At 31.9% G+C, this 22,223-nt stretch overlaps 1 protein-coding gene across 4 annotated transcripts in view; it reads right to left on the bottom strand.

The window, feature by feature from the left end:
* Positions 1–951: 951 nt before the first annotated feature.
* The window catches only part of LOC130450481 (uncharacterized), a 247,827-nt gene continuing 226,555 nt past the window's right edge, over positions 952–22,223 (bottom strand). For all 4 annotated transcript variants that reach the window (XM_056788878.1, XM_056788881.1, XM_056788880.1 and 1 more), the window contains exons 5-9: positions 16,833–17,009; positions 9,918–10,121; positions 4,547–4,798; positions 3,845–3,916; positions 952–1,622 (exon numbers count right to left, since the gene is read on the bottom strand). In XM_056788878.1, the coding sequence (XP_056644856.1) occupies positions 1,347–1,622; positions 3,845–3,916; positions 4,547–4,798; positions 9,918–10,121; positions 16,833–17,009 (981 nt within the window). In that variant the 3' untranslated portion in view covers positions 952–1,346. The remainder of the gene's footprint in view (positions 1,623–3,844; positions 3,917–4,546; positions 4,799–9,917; positions 10,122–16,832; positions 17,010–22,223) is intronic.

Below are 22,223 nucleotides of genomic sequence, written 5' to 3'. Positions count from 1 at the left end.
GTTCTATTGTACAGATGTATTGCATCTAAGAAATACAGTCCGACAGCGTGTTATTGCTCAACGGGTGAAAGAAACTGTCTATACTACTCTATACCAATAGGACACAGTAAATTGTGAAGAGAGGTATGAATCAAAGTGTATTATAATAATATAGATACAAAAAACATAATTCTACTCTCTTTCCATATCAAACTGGGACGTATAAAAAACTTGGTGAAGGTGCAAGACAAGAAATTTGATGCATTCCCATATTTGCAAACAATACTACAGAAGGTAAACTAAAACATGGAATATTTGTTGGCCTACAGATCCGTAAAGTTATAAAAGTTTGAAAGCTGCTTGGGAAATCGTTCAAACAATTGTCTAAGAATTTTTTGAAAATAAACAAATTGAGAATATGGAGATGTTGTGGCCAGTTAATTGAAAAAATGAATAAGGGTGAATAAGTCATTGAATATTCAATTTCTATACTTACATATTAGTTTAGGAAGTATGCGTTTTCATCAATATTCAATTTTTTTTTAAACTACGTTGGATGAAAAAACTATAAAAAGAAGGCCATTTCTAATTATTATGTTATTATTTTGTTAAAAATATATAGTAACAATGTATTTATAAATTCAGATATGGCAAACATTTTTTATTATTTTTTCCGATTTACTATTACCTAAATAAACAATGATTAATAAATTTTAGCTGGAGTGTAAAAACCATGCAAACAAGAGACTTTTAAAATTATATCAAATGCATAGAAAAGTTAAGTAAATTAGTAGATTTTGTTAAAAATTCTTTATTCAAAACAATGGCTGTTATTTCAACTTAGTTTAGAATACCTACAAATGAAATATCTGTAGATTTTTCAAATACTTATTCATACAAATTATTTTATTCGTAGCATTTGTACTATCTGCCCATTTTCCAAACTGTGGATTAGTACTAATGAAACAAATATTCAAGTTTTGAAACGATTTTATTACATTTTTTACATGATATTCAAAACTCATTAGTCTGTATAGTTGATATAAATATAAGTGCAATGAATCGTCTCAAATTGATAAAATACATTATCAGTAGTTAAATAATAAATAATAAATGTAATATTTACAATAGAATATTAAGGCTCAATAACCTTAATTCGACATTTTCCATACTCAATTGATATTAGAATCCAAACACTAACAAAATTTTATAAACAATTCAAAATTTGAATTTCTAATCTAAAAATTTTAAAATACTCTCAAATTACTTCTTTTTATTGTTTAATACGGAAGTATGAATCGGCTATAAACAAAAGTATTACTCCTCCTGGGTATTTTAACTTCTGGCATTTCTCAATTAGATGTCTGTCAAGTCTTCTCAATCGGAGTTTGAGTCACTTCTGGAGGATCTTGCAACGCTAATGGTGGACTGACAGTTATCGGTTGCTGCTCCAGCATAGTCATAAAAATTTTAATCAAGTTATTAACGCCAATTAAGTAACCATCTTCGTGGTTACCTACTTTCCATTTGGAGTTGTGGGTTATCTTCATGTTTTCAGGAAGAATTATTGTCTTAGCGAAATCTATTAACCAAACATTGGCACTAAATCGATCGTGAACAAAAAGAAGTGAACTTCCAATTACCTGAAAATAATTAGTGATTATAGTTATAATAAAAATAATAATGACAAAATAAGATTAAGTAATTGAAATTTTTATTAAGGTAATATTAATGCTGCCAAGTATAGTTGTGTAGTATTTCATTTTTGTCCTCTAACACACATTATTTGAAACATCCAAACTACTTCGTTATTTAATAAATTCACGTTTATATAATTTTAAAGTGATTTTTTTAATATAAACACCCTCAACTAAAATACACTTGTTCCAATGATCTAATAATTTATGGATTTCATCTTTGAAGTAAGAATCTAACAAAACTATTTAATTGTGAGAAGTCAGAGGAAGCCAAGTCTAGCGAATAATGTGAATGTTGCAAAAGTTCACACTTTGATTCACTGATTTTCGCTTTAGTTTTTTGAGCGATGTGATGTATAATCATGACGAAAAATGGTTTTTTGGGCTATGTCATTGGGTAGATAATCATGATGGATGAATTTTTACATGCAGTTGAGCCCTTAACTAGCTTTGGAGCCAATATGCAATACCTCTAGTTTTAAGTTAGGATCATGGTGAGACCCAAGTCACATCTACAATTCGAAAACAACGTAAAAATCCTTTTTATCCTTTCTAATACGCTCCAAATATTGTGTCTTCTTTTGATATTGGTAAATGTTATGTTTCCTGACGTTGATACACGTTTTGGACGTATGAATTCAGCTATTCGAATATACAAGGTGTTCAAGTTCTTCTAGAACAATCGAAAACATAACTAGTGTTACTCAGTCTGTTCGTGACAAGCGTGACTTGACCATTCTGAAGCGTCTTGGAAAGTGCATAAACATTATTATTTCGTAATTTACACAAATTAGGGACTGCACTTCTAAAAATTCAGGGGGATAAAAAATTAAAGCCTCAGGATGCTGGTCAGAGACTTAACTTCGCAAACCAGATGTTTAAGCGCTTTCCAATGTTTACCAACATCTTGTTTTCGAATGAAGACAATTTCCATCTTAATGGACACATCAACAAGCGAAATTGTCGCTACTGGAGAGTAAACAATCCAAAACACAAACATCAGAAACCTATAAATTATGTGATGCGATGTCAACGCGAGGAATTATATACTTTTTTGAATATGAAGAAGCGCATAGTTACAGTGAATTCAGATCGTTATGTTCATATGTTAGACGACTTATTCGTCCCTGAATGGCAAAACTTTATAATCAAAGAACATGGGTCCAGCAGGATGGAGCAACTTCACACACGTCCGATAAATCTCAGTCACGAGTTCGTGAAATTTTCCTGGCAAATTGATCTCCAAGAGAGGTGAAATAAGTTGGCCTCCACGCAGTCCCGATTCAACACCTATTGTGGGGTTATGTCAAATGATAGCTAACACGGCAAATACCTGCCAAACCATCAAAGGCAATTTTTGTGCTCGAATATTTTCTCAATAAACTCATTACTTTTCTTAAAATTGTTATTTTAAATGTGAACTTTATTTTGAGACACCTTTTATATATTATTCCTTATACCCTTATAAGAATTGTTCATGAATTTGTTGAGGTGCTACACCTTCCAAAATTAATATAAAAAAGTTTTTCTACTGCACATAAAAACCTTGATGTGTCAACTATAAACAACTAAGAATATATGAATGAGTTGACCGATCTATATGTGAAACTTCATATTTGTTCATAAAGAAGTAATATCACTAAAACAACGGACCTAATCTTGATCGACAAACCTCATTGGACAGCGTATTAAATCACAGTTGCATGAATAACACAAATTTCTTTGATACGCTCAAATTAAGGCATGTCAATGTCTTTAATGTGAATAGAATCTTCTATTATTCTAAACTCTTTTTTGAGACATCTCCATAGAATATATAATAGTTCATGTTTACTCGTCTTCTTCTTCTTGTAAAAAGGTTCTTCCAATACTGCCACTATCCTCTGACAGTGATGTTCAGCTGTGGTGTCAGACTGACTGAACGTATGTATTCAGCTCTAGTTCTAGTCCGTTTAACACTTCAATCTGCTCTATTCGTCTTTCTATTGACAGCTCCTGACAACATCTAATGTATCTGTGCTCTGTATTCTATGGCAAAAGGTGTTTCCCTTAAATTTTCATATTATTAAATTCATTATTCTCATTTTTCTCTTTGTTTCTGTGGCATAAGTCTTACTTTCTGTGTTATCACTACAGACTTTAAAGTAGTAATATTAATACTCGCTTACCTCATGTGAATTAAAGAAAGCTGAAGTTTCCAAAGTGGCTTTGATAGCCTTCAACCTCTGAATATATTTGGGCTGTAAAATAGAAAAAATAAAAGATTATACCTCAATTACAGGATATTAAGAGTTTGAACTTAAAGGTAGCCAACTTTATAAAAAGTTATAAAGAATATTTATAACTCTGAAAATATGTCGGTAGTACTTTCAGAAAACTTAAAACTGAGAGTATGCTGAGACTTATTAGCGTTAAAGAATCAAGCAACATCTACAAAATAAATAATCAATACAGAAATGCAGAGAAAATTGACGAGAATAATAATGCAGGCAGAAACTTTAGAGAAATTGAAGATGATAGAAAACATTTTAGAAATGGACTCATGAGAAATCGGAATCCTCATTCTACACCTGAAAAGGTAAAAGGAATAGAGTAGATGAAAGAAAGTATAGTAGAACCTTTTTAATTCAATCTAACCTGATACATAATACATAATTAAAAAAACTATTATTCAAGAATATTGGTAGAAACGCTGGTAAAGATTGAATATAGGGTTAAAACATTTTTGGATGAAGAAAGTATCGTTAAACAATGGCGCTGACCAGATTCATTTCTACCGATCGTCATGGGGTAATTAGAGAACAATTCATAGAAGCAAAGGTAAAAATTTTTAGTTTGAAACAGTTTATTATCAGATTAATTGAACTTACTATGGCATGAGGAAATCCATCTGTGAACTTTTCGAAAGCAGCCATAACTTGCTCTTTGGTTTTAGTTGTTTTAAAATCCTTGGTTGAGGTGCCATCTGCACTTCGAATACCTTCGATTCTAAATCCTAAAGTGGCTGTGGATGAAATTGTTTCTCGCCAAACCATATATCGGGGCTTGGTAACTCCTTTGAGCTTATGTTCTTCTTCTGTTGGAGCATTCTGATCGATTTGGCACATTTTATCGTACATATCCTATTGGAACAAAAAATGATGCTGATCACAAAAATTATGACCAAAAAAGTATTAGGTAAAATTACAGAGTTTTTATTCCCGTAATACTGTGGTTGTCAAAAGTGTTTCTATCCTCTATATAAATTTATCTTTTACTAAGTGTAATAGTAATAAAATTATGGAGCCAATATGAATAAAAACTAGAGCGCGAAAGCAAATCATATCTCATTTGAAAGCTAATGACAATTTCTACATTTAATTTGAGTTTAGACTCGTTTTGATGGAGCAATTGATTAAATATTCTTTGATAAATGGTGATTATTAATGCTGCCTTTAGTGAGTTCCAGAAGGTTGACGTTATCAATTGTTTAAGAACATCATAGAATAATCTAACATACTCAACGAGTGGAAGAACATCAAAACAGTAACCATTTTTAAAAAAGGACAGTAAACGCATCTAGAAAATTATCGAAGAATAACACTGCTTTACAGTACTTTTAAAGTATCCACAAAAATTATACTGAACAAAATCACCGAAACTTAAAGTGTACAAGAATAATAACAAGGCTTCCAAAAGAACAGGTCCACTATTGACGCAATATTCATTATCAAACTGATATCCCAAAAAGGATTAAATCATAGACTAATTAACCTGATACAATATATTTATACCCAGTGCAAAACAAAAATCAGAGGGACATACAATAACAGAAGATATAAATGTAAGCACAGAAATCAGACAAGGAGACTCAGTCCCTTCGTATTTAATTTGTTAATGGATAAAATAATAGGAACTCTGCCAAAAAAAGCGACATTCAAAATGGGAAACACATTATTCCACGTCATCTGCTATGCTGACGATGCTATCCTTATTGCCGATACTGAAAATCATCTCCATAGGCACTCCTTTAACACTGAAACAAAGCAACTAAACATTCTAATCAACACTAAGAAGACCACATGCCTAGTGACGTCCTAAGAACCGATACGATGTAATTTGAAAATCGATTAATAAATTATCGAACAAGTGAAACATTTAAAATACCTGGGAGTAGAAAACCTTTGGAAACCTTTTCAACAAAGTAAGAGAACAAACACCTAAATACCAAAAGTAAAATCAAGGTACATAAAACCTATAAGACCTATCATTATATACGCAGCAGAAACATGACCAGATACGAGTAGGACACTACAGACTAAGAGAAGAGTCGAAATGAAAATACTAAGAAGTATAAAAGGTAAAACTCTACACGACAGAAAATGGAACGGATAAGACAGTGACGATAATTCTCAAACATATAAAAAGAATGGGAAACAGTAGACTTGTTAGGAACGGAAAAATGAACAGCCCAGAAGGAAGATGACACCACTGGGAAGACCATCTAAACAAGCGCGAGACTGCTGGTCTCCCGTTTTGCAGGGAAGATTTACTGACAATGAAGAGGCAGTAGCCTACTAATATGGTCATCCATGTTTGAAAGAAGAGATGCAGAATATTGTTTGTAGTACTCAATAATGAATCAAATCACTAAAAATACGGTCAAACAACTCAATGATGACGATATAGTTGCAGAAATGCTAGTGCCGAAAGCCTACATCTTCTACAGCTTTAGTTGTGTCCATCTACGTTGTATGGTTGAAAAAACTTCTGTGGAAGTTTTGAGAAATTAACAAATAGAAATGATCTAAAACCAATAGGTATAATGAAGTATTGTGTTTGAGTGATGAAAGTATGTTTTTCATCAATAGAAATTTCAAATTTAAAATAACATACCCACATTTTTCGTGAAAAGCATGCTCAGTTTTGGAAAAAGTATATAGGGTTTTCACAAATTATATTTCCACAAAATAGGGCTCCAGTTCATCGTTTTAATGCAGGAGAAAAAAGCACTTAATTCTTTTATAAATGAATGTACTGGCTTCATGAAAAATAACGTGAATATGTAGGTGAACATCAACATTTTGAAAGATTGTATGGCCAATTGGATGAAGCAACTAACTGCTTTTTTAGAAAACGGGTCACAAAATGAAAAACAGTATAACAAATTCAATTGACCAAGAAATATCAAAATAATAATTATCAAAGGCCAAGTAATACAATATTTATATCTAAATAACTGACAAAAGATATTAGATAATAGAAACTAATATATTAAATAGCTACTGTATATAGAACTTCAAAAACAAAAATTAAATTTTTTAAATGATACCGAGATCCTTAGTTAGACCTTTAAATATAGAAAAATTTTTATCCAAATTGTATTTACCAGTCAAATCTTGATACAAAACAGTAGAGGTAGGTAGAGAGAAGGTTTTAGGTAGAAATACCAACATTCAAACAATTTATTCACACATATGATTTTCACGAATTTTTTGACAGAATCATAGACTTGAAAGATATGAAAATAAATTTAATATAGATTTTAGTAATGATTATTTGGTGATAATAATTCTATTATTCTATTGGATCTGACTTTGGATGATAACTACAATAATAATTTTTAATTGTCATTGGATTTCACAAAAAAACTATGGGAATCTGTAGCTGTTAGTATAGTAGACAAAGAATTATATTTAGGTGAGCTTTATATATCGAAGCTCTAATAATAACTCGATGGTTGTAACATGCCAATCGGCCTGCAAATATTTTTCATATTCCGTTGTTTAACTATTGTCGTTCAGTATTCACATGTTTTCGATCTCCCATTCAATTCGAAAAGTTCAATAAAATCCCTTTGTCGATTCTAAAACGTTTTCTATCTACAACGCCTCAAAGGTTGAACATAAAGTAAATTTTAGTAAATTTTTGGTGAAACTATTCCACTTGTAAGTTTTTGTAATATCTCTTTAACTTTTACATTTCCATAAAAATCAAGTTAAGCTAATTTTGTGTACTCAATTAGGTTAAAATTGATATTTTCTATTTATTTGGGGAACAGAACGAATAGAATGGAACATATTTCAGTATGGTTATACTTTAAATATATAAATTTAGGTTTTGTGTATGTTTGAACATAAGCTCTTTTTTATCCAGATCTATTCTACCTACTCTTCTCCCCTTTAGTGGTTTCCAACAGTATTACCGTTTCCTTCCTCATTTTACAGTTCTAAAGTCGCCAGGTTGGAGTGTAGGTGTAATCAAGGATCCAACTGGTGCATCACAACATTATCAACATCATCTTCATCAGCTTGGAGTTAGTTGAAGGTTACAACAGCAAAAAAAAGTTTGAAATTAAATTTTTCAAGGTGTGGAAATAATTTTCTTTAATCAACTGGCAGATAAAAAACCTTAGGGTTAGGTCTCCTCTAATTGGACCCCCGGAATTCTGTTATCTTCTACTTAATGCCCTTAACAGTGTACCAAATTTGATATATTTGATAAATTTTTTCTAAATGTTGGGCCCTACTGTCATACCCTATAACTCCTCAAGTATGTAACTTGGTATAGAGGTAAATTTCCCTCCAATTGTTTTGAGCTCCCCTACACGCCTCTGCTCTGTGTCGTTTCTTATACGGGACACCCTGTACATAAGTTTAAGCTATTTTGAATTCATAACTGCTTTGCATTCATTATGCTTCGATATGCAGTTAATGCGAATCTTATTACCCTTCCAAATAAATTAGTAATTTGCTGAAACTTTTGAAAATTTAATTATTTTGATGGTGTTTCCCGCTGTTTCATCTCTTTTTGAAAATTTAATTTCTTTTGATTTAAAATACGGTAGCGTTTAATTTAATATTAACTCTTCATTCCAACTGTGTACTAGTTATATGTTAGTGCGACATAATTTAATCGATCATTCTACTTTAGCCAACTTTTCGACCAAAACGCGCAAAACGGCGTATCGGCAATTTCGGCCGATTCTTCCACAGCAATTTCACTGTGAGGAGAGTGCTATTTTTCTCGTATTAGTATTTTTGTAGTATTGTGTATCATATTTTGGCTGATTCTCCCATGCCACTTCACGATCTGGTCGGCCAATTCCCGAAATCAAGAAAAGATCGGACATTAGCCAGCCAATTTACAGTGTTCTTAGCCATTCCTCGAATTGGGTGTAACGTATATGTATATGTTACCAACAAATCATGTAATTCAGGCATTCTATGAAATGTCTGGCATTACATGATATTCCGTAGTGAACTTAGATGGTGTATATAATATTCATATTAACTTTGTATTAAGATACTTTATCCTCTGACGTATTAAATACTCAAGGAGTAGAAAAGCTTTTTGCGCCTATGATTGAAAACGAGTCACAAGTGATATATTATTGCTCGATTGAAGATTTATTTGATATTGTGTATGTCATATTTCTATTGGTCACGGCGGCAGTGATAGAATGTTAACAGAATGCATCGTCGCTATAAAAAGTTAGGTTAGGTTCAGTTAGAAAAAAAATTCCAGTATTTCTAAATTTGTGTGAATTATACCAACAGAAGAGAAATGGTAAAAGAAAAGGACTTGTGAAACCCATTTTATCACAAAACATGAATTCTGTTAATACAAACTCACGTAGTTAATATGAATATTATATACATGACTTAAGTTCACTCCGGAATTTTATGTAATGCCTAGACATTTCATAGAATACCTAGTCGAACCAAGGAATGAAAGCTCGATTCCATACTTCTCCCAAAAAGACCCGGATTTTATAGAATGCCTGAATTACATGATTTGTCGATAACATATACATTTAAACTGAGGCCAAATACCAGTTTCTGAGAGAAGTCTTCAGCCGGGGACGTTTAGGTTTCATATTTATGAAGTCGTTGAAATTATCAAAAAAAGTAATTGAACAATTTCAATGATTTCAAATAAACTAAATATTCGAATCTTATACGAAATACATAACTTCAACTTTATCAATAAAGTATGCAAAAAATACAAAATAAATAATACATATAAAGTAGGCATAATAATTTGGGTAATTCATTAACATTCACCTCGAAAATTGAGCAATCAAATGAAAATTCAGACAGATGAATTCAGCGACAAATCAATGATCAAAAATCACATTCAAAGTCTTTTTTAAATTAAGAGTTGTTCTTTCATAAATCGAAAAAAGGTAGCCGCTTTGTTTAGATTTTTTCACGTTTTGATTGTAATAGTGCATTGATCTTATACAGATTTCTAATTCACCTTTCTCAATTTTGGTTTCTCTTTAGCTTTGGCAAGTTCTTCTTCTAAATATGTTCTAACACCAATTTTGCAATCCATCACGCAAGGTGATACAAAGTCTCCTAAGAGATCCTGTAATTGTATATAAGAACATTCTCCATCGTCACTTGTTACTAAGCCCTTATATTCAGGAACATATGGCCGTAATACATCCTTCATAAGGATCTGAAATAGAAAATTAAATCGAATGTCAGTTAAGGTATCTGTTATTAACAATAAATAAGAGAGAATACCTTATAAATATGTACGATAAAGATAGTTTAATCTATTCCTTGACTTGATCACAACATGTCGCAGCATTTGATGGTTACATGTCTCATGAAAACAGATAGCGTGTGGTTAAGTAGTGAAAGTTCCCAGACGGCTCAAGATGAAATGAAAAGACACTTAGAAAATTGGTCTTGTGTGTAAGTGCGAGTCAGTAATTAGTTTTTCTCCACATATTACATTCATGATCAAATCATGAACATTTATAGTGAAAAAGCACGCAGACGGGGTCTTAATAGGTGAATTAACACGGCACAAGAAATTATCCAAAATGATCAGCGGCTAATTTTGTGTACATATCATTTTTGGTGGGTTGAGCAATTCCATTTCTATAGCGTTATTGTTCCGACGGTCAGTAGTGCAAAACTTCATCAATCGGTGAAGAAGCAACTATGGAGTGGAAATATTCCAGATCATTAAAAATTTAGGTTACACTATTTGCCGTAAAACTTATGGCGACAATATTTTGGAACTAATGATACATTGTCCTGTTATCAACCATTAACACAGATCTTATTGTGTCACTTTGGGATTACATGGAGGCATCCCAGGTCCATAGCTAGATATATTGCATGCTAAAGTCGGGCACCCATACTGCTAAAGCAACGCAGAAATTGTTGCGACTGTTCAAGTTTGAAACCAGTATTTTCCTTCTGTACACCTAGTGTTTATTTTTTTAACTGCGTTCTGATGAATGTCTAAATAGACTTGAAAAATATGTCAAAAAGGAATAGGCATGTATGCCTCTCCCTTTTGTTTTTTCTATCTGGTATTAATAAATATTACTTCACTCGACTTGAGATCTTTTTTATCAGGCCTGTATATATCAAGAGTATTAAGCAGTATTATTATCAAGAAAAAATTCTCTATTGCCAAAAAGTTGATACCCCCTTCTTGATTAATTTCTCATACAAATTTAAAAGAGCTTTCGATACTTTTTCTAATAATTAATACAGTTTCAATATCGAAAATCTCAACTACTGAGTGACAAAAACTCATCTCGAATGAAGCATATGTCGTAGGTCAATAGACAATCTAATATCTAATATCCCAGGACAATAGGCAGTTGGCTGATGGTGCACCACGCAGGCCTATTCTCATTTATTTCAACACGTGGAGGCTTGGTGACATTGTCATTTACATTTTATTGGAGTTTACTCCTTAAGAATGGATTTGCATATATAAGGGGCCCGGTATGAGAAAAATGTGAGGAGTAAAATCTATCGATGAATGACCTCGTTACGTTTTTAGTGCGCATCCTATGATGCGCAACTTTCTAATTTGTCAGTGTCGACATACTTATATTGCTGTTTTTATTATAATTATCAATAATTAATATTGTTATTGTGAAGTTTTAATTTTTATCATTGTGTTCCGCTAAAGTGAACTGAAAGTATTTTCAAATAACTATGGCAGAAAGTGGTGTAGATGATATTGCCGGAACATCTAACAAACACGTGGTGCAAGGTACGTTATAATTCATGTATTATATGTATGAGCATGTGCAATTTGTATTTATTAAATATTTTAATAATTATCGATGTAGTTCATATAAATATATATTTGAAAACAACACATAAAATTAGATAATCAACCCAATATGAATTATTGAGATTATTGACTATTGTAAAAAGTTTAATGTAAAATATTTCGTCGATTAGTTATAATAAATGTATATGAAATGAATAAATTGAATAAATATATATTTATATATGTATATTATTTTCATTAATTAACAAATTTACCCTTTTATACAGTATCAATCTTTTTTAAGTTAAATAAACTCTTTTTGCGTCTGGTTAGACTATCGAACTTAAGGAGTAAACTCCAGTCGTGCGTCGGAGCTGACACACACAATTGTTTTATTTTTAAAACAAGGTTGTTCCACATTGTTTACCTAACCTAACCAGTCTGAGCATGAGCTTCTAAAATTTTCTTTCTGATGATTAAACAATTCTTACATGATCTTCTCCATTCTAAAGAGTTTTTGCAAATGACTTTTCAAGTTTACGTATCGACTAAACTGATTATAATAATAATATACAAAACTGGACAAGACACTGTATATTCGACAGAAGCGACAGCACGACTGATGAATCTGGAGACAATGAGAGAGAGAGAGAGAGAGAGAGAGAGAGAGAGAGAGAGAGAGAGAGAGAGAGAGAGAGAAACAAACATTGAAATTGAAATTGGCTTCGGTATTGGCTCTTTCGCAAGAAGTATAGGACAGCAGATAAACGCTTGGCCTTTTTCAATAGATATTCTATTATCCGAATTTTAGCTAAAGTCCCAGGAGAATAGACAGACGCTTAAAAAATGCACTTTTTAAGACCAAAGTACTTATTTTATAACTGTCAGTTGATAAAGTAAATACAACTGAAACTGAAAATATACAATTCTGAATTCCATGAGCAAATGTTGTCTGAAGTTTGTTTTTAAATAGTGGAATATTTATTTGCAACTTTTTCTGCAACCATCAACTTACACCTATCGTATTCTGTAGATCTCTTTTCCGGCGAGAAAACTTTTCGAGGGAAAAAATATCAATTAAATGAGAAACACATTGCTGAAATAAAAGACTATTTCCAATATAAAGAAAAATATTTCTAAAAAAATAATAGAAAGGCTTGAAAAGTATTGGAATCACTCTAGGAGGTAAGTGTCTTGTAGCATAAAATGAAAATCAGCTCAAAAAATGTTTTATTTTGACTAGGTACACGAAATAAATAATGTGTTTTTGTGTCAAAATTCTTATAATTGCTCCAGTGATTTTACGTTAAGTATTTCTAAGAGGATATTTTTAAAGTAAGTACAGATTACGTCCAAGATAAGTGACGTCAGTTTAAGGTCTGTTGCTCTGCAAATATCTCATTACGCCGCCTTTAAGTTTCACGTCCGAGGATATATTGATATCTAGTTATCCTAGACCAGTTCCATGCATAAATAAAATATTGCGTTACCATAGCAAAGAACAATAACTTATTAGAAGTCAATGTAAAGTTTGACGTCAAAAAAGTAAACCAGAGTGACGCAATAAATTAAAAGAAAAAATATGTCCACCGGAATTGTGAAAATCGAAAAATTGGAGTATCGAGCAATATTCAAGTACCTGTATTTAAAAGGGTTAAGAGGTAAGCAGATTTTCAAAGATATGCTTAATACGTTTGGTAATCAATATCCTTCGTATGGGACCGTGAAAAATTGGACTGCAAGCTTCAAAAGAGGTAAATTTTCCTTTGAAGATGATGGCCGAACGGGAAGGCCAGTTTCTGGGTCAGTTGCCGAAAATATCGATGCAGTTCATGACATGATTTTATCAGACCGTCGAATTGGGCTAAAACGGATATCTGAAGCACTGAATATTTCATACGAACGCGTTCATGTTCACGACAATTTGGACATGAGAAAAATTGCTGCAAAATGGATCTCCAAATGTTTGAATGTTGACCAAAAGCGTGCAAGGGTACAAGCATCGCGTTCGATCTGTGCTCAATTTGAAAACGATGTAGACTTCTTAAACCGAATTGTTACAATGGATGAGACTTGGATACATTTCTACGATTCAGAAACAAAGTAACAGTCGATGGAATGGCGACACTCTGGTTCTCCAAGACCTAAGAAGTTTCGTGTCCAAATATCTGCTGGAAAAATTCTTGCTTGAGTTTTTTGGGATTGCCATGGAGTAATCATGATTGATTTTTTGGATAAGGGTAGAGCAATAACTGGAGATTAATATACGATATTAATTCCCACTCTATGGGAAAAAAATGGGAAAGAGAAAAGACGCGGAAAGCTATCCAAAGGTGTTTTGTTCTGACAGGACAACACTCCTGCACACAAATCTCATGTTGCTATGCAAAAAATTCGTGATTTAAGGTTTGAATTACTAGAACACCCCCTTATTCAGCATATTTGGCATTGCTCGACTATCATCTCTTTCCTCAACTGAAAAAAAGTTTAAAAGGTCGTAAATTTTTTTCCAACGAGGAGGTAATAAAAGCTGTGGACGTCTGGTTTGCAGAGCAAGAAAAAACATTTTTTTCAAAAGTCTAGAGACGATGCAGGTTCGCTGTAATAAATGTATCCAATTAAGTGGAGAATATGTTGAGTAATGAAATGTTTTGAAATTGAAATTTTATTTGGTTCTATAGTAGGCTAAGAATGTTTCAATATATCCTCGTATGCTACAGTTAAATGGTTAAGTTCATTCCGTAGACATTCACCTACATCACATTTATGTTTACGGTGGAATAAATAATATGGAAATGTTCATATAGAAGGAAGGAGAAAGATGTATAATGAAAAGGATCTTGACGACCGATTGTCATGAGGAAAGACTTGATCCTAAAAGTTGAACAGGAAATTCGCATAGAGCACTGACTATCGTTTGTTTTGAAAACTTCAAGAATATGTTACTGAGAAGCGTTTGGAAAATGATAAGTTGAAATAAACTGGTTTAACGGTCAAGCGTTAAAGTTCTTCGATGATAGAATTCCAAAGCTGGTGCCACAACTTTAGAAATGTTTTGATTTTAATCGTTGAAAAGTGTGAAATGGTTCATATTTTAATTTTTTATTTGTATATATGTACAAAATGTAATTTCTTCTTCTCAAATTAAAATAAGAAAAATTATTATACTTCTCTCAATATTAATTGCAGATTATAAAAATCCTTGCCGACAGTTTTGTTTGATCTACCATATGCGTAGATACCTCATTTTATAAATTTATTATTTTTATAAATGCTTTTAAAAGTATGTGCATCTTATGCGAGAAAGTATTCGTTAAAAGGCAATCGAATCATTATAATAAATTGGACGGCATTTTACGCCCTTATTTAGACAGATGCCCTTAATTGTAGTACTACTTGGAACTTGAAAAAAAAATCATTATTAACTTGCTTCAACTGAATATTAAATTATAAAACGTAAATAGACGAGTAAAATATACCAGCCTGTAAGGAAGTTTGGTTTAAACAGGGTACCGGATGTGAATTGGGCCCTTTTTTAACCTCATTCGTTTTTTTTTTCATTTCAATTATGAAGAGTTGTAAAGAGAGTGATACCACATACTCATCTTCTTCTTTTTTCGTTTTTCGTTTTTTCGTAATTCTGATTTTACGTTTGCCCACATTAACTCTATAGGGTTGAATATGCAATAGCAAGGAGATAGTCTGACCCAGTTCTTTGCACAGCTTATCAGTATAATAAAATTAGACCTTCAACGGTAAGCATTTCTTTGTTTGTTGGGCCTTTTTCACTATGGCTGACAGGAATAGGAATATTTTTTCAAACATAAATGCTAAAATTTACTATAACTACTATTTGGTATCTTAAGGAGTATCCGCGAGTGGTAGGATGCGTTGTTCATAACGATTACTGACTGGTGGAATGTTAGGTATAAGCTGTTAATTTTTCTTTTCAAATAATTCTTTTGACATATCTTCATGATATGTCTTCTATTCCTCCAGCGTGTAATAATATAAAGAGTTTCTCTTTAGAACATGGCTCATTCAAACAGCAATTTTTACTCTTATTAACCTAACCGAAATTGTGACTATCAAACCATGTTTCATATAGATAAATTATGTGTCTATTAGAACTTCGTTAGTCTTTTATCTGACGCAAATAATCTTGTTGCCATCGAACTATCCTTGACGATTCGGTTCTTGCCATTCGTTTATTCAGATTTTTTTGTTTAAAACCACATGCTGATAAAACTTGACGCAATGTTTCTAAACTGGTATAATTGTATTCTGGATAATCTGCTACCTTTTGCTGTATACACACTACTCGGTAAATGGAAAATTTATTCACTCTAGTTAATTCAGCAATTCTTATTATGATTACTTTGTCAGATTGCTGAATATTTTCTTTTTTTTTAACCTGCCAATATACTTAAAACCATTTGCTGAATTTGTATATCTAAATCTTTATTATTGAATTCATACCTGTCTTTATTCTCACTACACGGTGCAATTTCATTGTCTTCATTCGCCCGTGGTCTAAAGAACGCCATATTTATATTTATTTAAAGAAATTTATGAATTAAATAAGTCTCCTTAGCCACGCTACAGCTTCGGCCAATAGACATACATTTAGGTTTACGATTCGATGTTTTCATTGGTAAACAGTGGAGATGATGAATCCACGTGGACTGACGGTTTGTTAGATGTATACGAAATTTTATAAGGGAAGTAAACATTATTTTTAATTTTTTAATTTGGTATGTAAGTATTTATAAAATATTAATTGTTATTGTCGCGTAACTCTTCTGAAATTGTTATTGGAAGAACTATAAATGTTTACTAGGGATTATTGATGAAAATAACTATTTGTTTGAATATTTTGGGGCTTTGCAAATTATTCATATTTTCAAACGATAAATTCGTTCTTTGAAAAGATCTTCATTGCATTCATTCCATACAATATAGTTAATGAATAGATACAGATCTATACTCATCCTCAGATTGGTTAAGTAGAATGTGTTTCAAAATTTAGTAGACGTCACTTTTGAAAATCAAAAAGTAACAATATTTCAATTAGAATACAACATATTGAAACTTATTTTAAGTATCGATAATAAATGGTAAACTAAGGTATATTCTTACTTTGAAACATTTTTCTTCTTTAGCACACAATTTTTTCAAAATTGTGCCTTGGTCCGGTCCAGCCTTGAAGTTCCCTTGATGTCCAGCAAGCTGCACCCAAGGATACCTCTGCTTCTTGTAGGTTTGGAAAAACGGTGTCCATTGAACGATATTTCTGAGCTTTCTCCACCCCGAAGGCTGAAAACAAATTTGATATTTAAATCAACTGAAAAATACATTTAGCCGAAATTTTAAAACGAGAACATTGTATAAAAAAAATCAATTTTCCCATAATAATAAACCGAAATTGGAAAAGTTTATTCACTACAATATGGAGGGAATACTTTTGCTCACATTATTAATTCTGTATAATGAATTATACTTATCGTCACCTTCACCTTTTTGTACCGAAGAAGGTTTTTTCTTTCTAGAATGGCCATAGCAATTACCAAATTTCTTTAAAAGGGTGAATGTAATTAGTTTTGTATACAGAATGTTTCGAGACTTGATCCAAAAAATTGTGAGTGAGTAGATGAATTTCCCTCACGGCCTTTATAGTAGCATGCCTTCCAAGTTGCGAACTCAGAACTTATATTTAAGCATATTTTGTAAATTACATATATAGTCGAGAATTATGAATTTTCAATGGATGATTACGTATGTCCTTGTAGTGTGTTTGCCAAAATAAATAATGAATTTTTCAATCGATTTTTTAACAAAAAGGTACTCTTTCTTTAACTCGATAAAATATATGGTTTAGGACATATGTAGATTTTTAGATTGTTATAGGAAACCGTTCTCCATAAAAAGACATTCTGAAGAACATTATCATAAAATGTATTTATTGAAAATACTATATAAATAGGTATTGAAACACTCAATCCCGATTTTTTGCGTCAAGTCGTGGAACACCTTGTATAAAACTAACCGTCTTGATTCGAAAGGTTCAAAAAAAGAAAGAACGGTAAGCATTTTCAAAATCTAGTCCATTGACTTACTGAAATTGTCATCAGCATTGCAGTCCCTTAAGTGGTCGTCCTTATCAACAACAGAGAAACTTATCTGTGTGCTCCGACTCCAGAAAAGCTTGCTGTCGCCTTTCCCTTATTTCCATAATTGTTAAATTCTGGCTCTTCTAACTCTTTCCTGAATTACATCATATGGCTTCTCAAAAACACCCCACAAATACCCGTTTTTATTATCATATACCAACAATTATATAGTTTTACATTTAAACTATGATACTTTTCTATAATCTAAATCTAATGTTTCTGGTAATTTTTCCACTCACTTGGAACAGTACTATAAAATTGGTAACAATATAGGTAAAGGGCAAGTTAAAGAGGAAAGAAGAGTTAGTTAACTTCTCAAAATGCTATACAGCTTTCAACAGTGATATTGATAAAAAACAAATTAATAACGGATAACCTAAGTAAACAACCTATTTGGCTACAATACATTAGTAGAATATTATAGTAATTTTAAATATTATGAAATAAAAAAGACAATTTAAAATTCTTTGTAATAATTTTGATACGGTAAATACGGAGAACAAACATCTCAATATTTGGTGGATAAAAACTAAACATGAAAAAGCTCAACGATTCAAAAACTGATATGTTTACCCTATATCACTTTTTTGTATTTTTCCTATTTATGTATCATATAAAGAAATCTACCTCAGTAACTATTCATTAGTGGATTCCTGATAAATATGTTTACAAATATCTTTACACTTAGAAAAGAGAAAAAGAAAAACTACTCTAGTCATTAATTCATGTTTATACGTTCTTACGACATAAGTACATGTTTGTCATTGAACTATTCAGTGTGAACTAATAGGCAGTAAACAGGATACTAAAATTGTGACAATTTTTTGAAAGTAATAATAATTATCGTTCAAGTTGACAACTATAAAATTTTCATTCGATGCTCAATTAACAACCTCAAAAGCAACTTTTTATGGTTCTTTAAAAATAACTAAGATAACTTATGTGATACATTTATTAGTAATAAAAATATGAGAAACGTCATCCACAAGTAATAGGAGAATAACTCGTGCTCGACTATGTACTAATATTAAGTTTAGATTTAATTTACGGCCAGTTTCGTAATACATTGGTTTTATAATTTGCATTTGACATTTGGCCTAAATGTCAAATGCAAACATATGCTATGTTTTAATTCTAACCTGACACAGGCGTCTTTTTAATAAATTTAAAAAAATAAAAGGTTTATTGTTGTATTCGAATACAACAAACCAGCCTAGATATGTTTCATAGATCCGCAAAAAGAATTTGACCGGGTTCAGTTAGAGGATGTTGTACATTAACTTTACGACAGACAAGTACCCCATACCTTAATCAAAGTCATAGAGAATCTTTAGAGCGCGAACAAAATCCAGGCCAAGATCGACGGAGAGCTCACCAAACCAATCCCTGTGGAAAGAGGAATACGACTCAGTGACTCACTGAGTCCACTCCTTTACAACATAATTATGAATGAAATAATAAAGCAAGTACGCAGATTGAACGAATGTAATATTACAATACTATGCTATGCTGACGATACTGTGCTGGTTGCAGAAAAAGAAAACGACCTCCAAAGGATGCTATATTGCTATAGCAAAATCTCTAAATATTATGGTTTCTGCCTCCAAAAAAAAAGCCTGACAACATCAAAAATACCTCTTAGATGCCAGCTGGTCGTAGACGACAAAATAATCGATATAAGGCAAAAATGCAGAGTGGAAAATATTAACGAATGGGTCCTGAGCAGAAAGTGCGAATGGGACGAACACATAAGTGGAATGAGTGAGGAAAGAACAGTAAGGGTAGCACCATTCAACTCACCAGTGAGGAGAAGAAGTATGGGAAGGCCTCGAAAATGAAGAAGTGATAATCTTATCATCAATTGAGGCAATAGGCATGCTGCAAAGAATGATCAGGCAATCTGCCTAAAATGGAGTAGGAAGAAGAAGAAGAGAAGGTTTATGACACAATGTTCAAGCTCATGCCATAAACTGTGTCCGACGCTCGGCTTGGGATTCGTAACAATGTAGCTCGTTAGCCAGGTCCCGTTCGACCAGACAATATTTAATAGCAGTGCTTTGAGAAGGCAGTTTGAGGAAATACACTTTGGAAGACATCTTTTAGTGGGTTACAACGGATATCGCATTCAGTCAGTCACCTCATGATAAAATTGGTAACGTCGTAGAAATAGGAAAAACGAGCCCCTTCTTGAGCGACTGTTACAAATCGATTATGGGACCACTTCCCATCAAAGTTAAAGGGCTCTCTAATCCAAAGGAACCTTTAGTTAAAGCGCTTGTTAGAGTAGGATTATGAAAGCGGCTGTTAATATTACAACTACATATAAAATGTCATATTTTTACCAACTTGAAATGGGTCCTTAGGCCGGCTCTATCCAGCTGCTATGGAATTTCAAAAATTCGGCCAAATCGCGCGGTGCCTTTCATCTGCATCTGCTAGCCGACGCACCCCGATGTTTCCATTTTTATTATAGCAAGTGGTTTGTTTACAGTATTTCTTCTAAATAGTTTTTAGGAAAGTCTATTTATTCATTTATGTTTCTTTTTGTTCTAGAACTCTATAGAATTTTATTCAGGTATATAAATGATTTGTGTAAACGTAGTTGGTTTAGTAGTGAAAATAACGAATCAGTAAAAGTAAAAGTAATCGTAGAAATTATTTAAGTGATATTTATAAGTAAATTATTGTATTGTATGTAACGATCGAAAAAATGAACGTGAAACACTGCTCATACACATATGTATCCTATTAATAAAATATTCTTATTCCACCCTTATTTTTACGTAAATCAGTTAATAGTGATTTTGATATTGCTAACAATAAAATTTCTATTAATACATTCCTACTAAGGAAAGTCTAATTATTCTTTCTTTGCCAAATGTTGTAATTAAGTTTTTGTTTATCAATGAGAATTGTTGCGCAAATTTTTTGTATGTTTTAATTTTCGTGTAATATCTCGCAGACAGTATTTTTGCTGATATTGAAACACACAATTTGTAATCACTTAACCTATATCGACATCAGTGGCTGAATGCATTTTCTCAATGTTAAAACTTTCTTGATCAATTCGATGAAATAAGGAATAATGTACTTTTTGGGAAATGAATATGTAATTGAATTTTTTTTCGACAAAACAGACTGCTTAATGGATTTCAAGTATATTTCGTATTGAAATGTAACAGTTCTAAATTTAAAAGATAAGTGATTTTCATTGGACTATAATAATTATTGTAGAGTTACATTGAAAATTGTGAACTATTTGTTCTCTGAAAGCCAATACCTATAACTCAAGCTATTTTTGTTTAATAATTAAGTGAGTTGTTTTTTCCATTGTGCCTATACGGTACAAGGCCCATGGTGTCATAGAGCCAGATAAAAACTTACCAATTAAAGGGTCTGTGACTGAACAGAAAGCAAAGGATAGAACCAAATGACGAAATATTACATCTACACCTGTGGAAGAATTTGTGGATAAGTAAATAATGTCTGTTTTATTGTCATTCTGTTGGAACACATATTTTGTTTCATGTAGTTAAAAATATATATCAAAAAATTAAGTAATCAGTTTGTATTACACTGTTAATGACTTATTGTTACGAACTCGTCCACTCATATAGACGTGAAGCCGGTCATGTCCTAGTAAGTTAAACGAATATAAAGTTTAGTGAATTTGCCGGTTATTCGTTTCCTGGAAGGTCTGCCTTTCCACATAATGTTTTTTAGTGACGGCTATTTCTTTGTATTTTTTGTGACCTATTTACATTACTTTATGACTGTTTTTATAGAAACAATTTTTAAAAAGTCTTTTTTGTTTGTTTTCGTAAATTGGGGATTTCCAAGAAATTGAAGATTCTGGAAATTAAGATAGTATATAGAAATATGTTGTCATAGTGTGTTAAGTATTGGCGAATAGTTTAGTGTTTGTTAGATAATAGTTAGAAGTATAAATAAATACGTAAGTGAGATACACCGTGTCTATGAATTAATCCCACCCGACCAAAAAATAAATAAGAATATTATTTATTTAACCTGAGTTCCATAAAAAAAAGTATAAGTTCCTTATATTGAGGCTGGAAAGGTGACCATAAATAAATTTAAATCAATATATGTAAAAGTGTCATCACCTTCTTAATCAGAAACAACTATAGCTTGAGAAGACTTGAATATCACTTCATGAGAAGAAGACATATTTTATGAATTATAGTTATTCACAGTTCTATGTAATCAAGGCACGTTAACATAATACTAACATGAATAAGCAGATGCATGAAATAAAAAAGAAAAATATTAACATGTTCTGTAATCAATTCAATGATTTTAGCATCTTCTGTGTGGTTTTTAAAACCCATTATCTTTTTCA

Source organism: Diorhabda sublineata, chromosome 11 (genome assembly GCF_026230105.1).
Source record: "Diorhabda sublineata isolate icDioSubl1.1 chromosome 11, icDioSubl1.1, whole genome shotgun sequence".
NCBI classification, from domain to species: domain Eukaryota; kingdom Metazoa; phylum Arthropoda; class Insecta; order Coleoptera; family Chrysomelidae; genus Diorhabda; species Diorhabda sublineata.
Note: the sequence above shows the minus strand (reverse complement) of the source record. Positions and strands in the feature narration are given on the sequence as shown.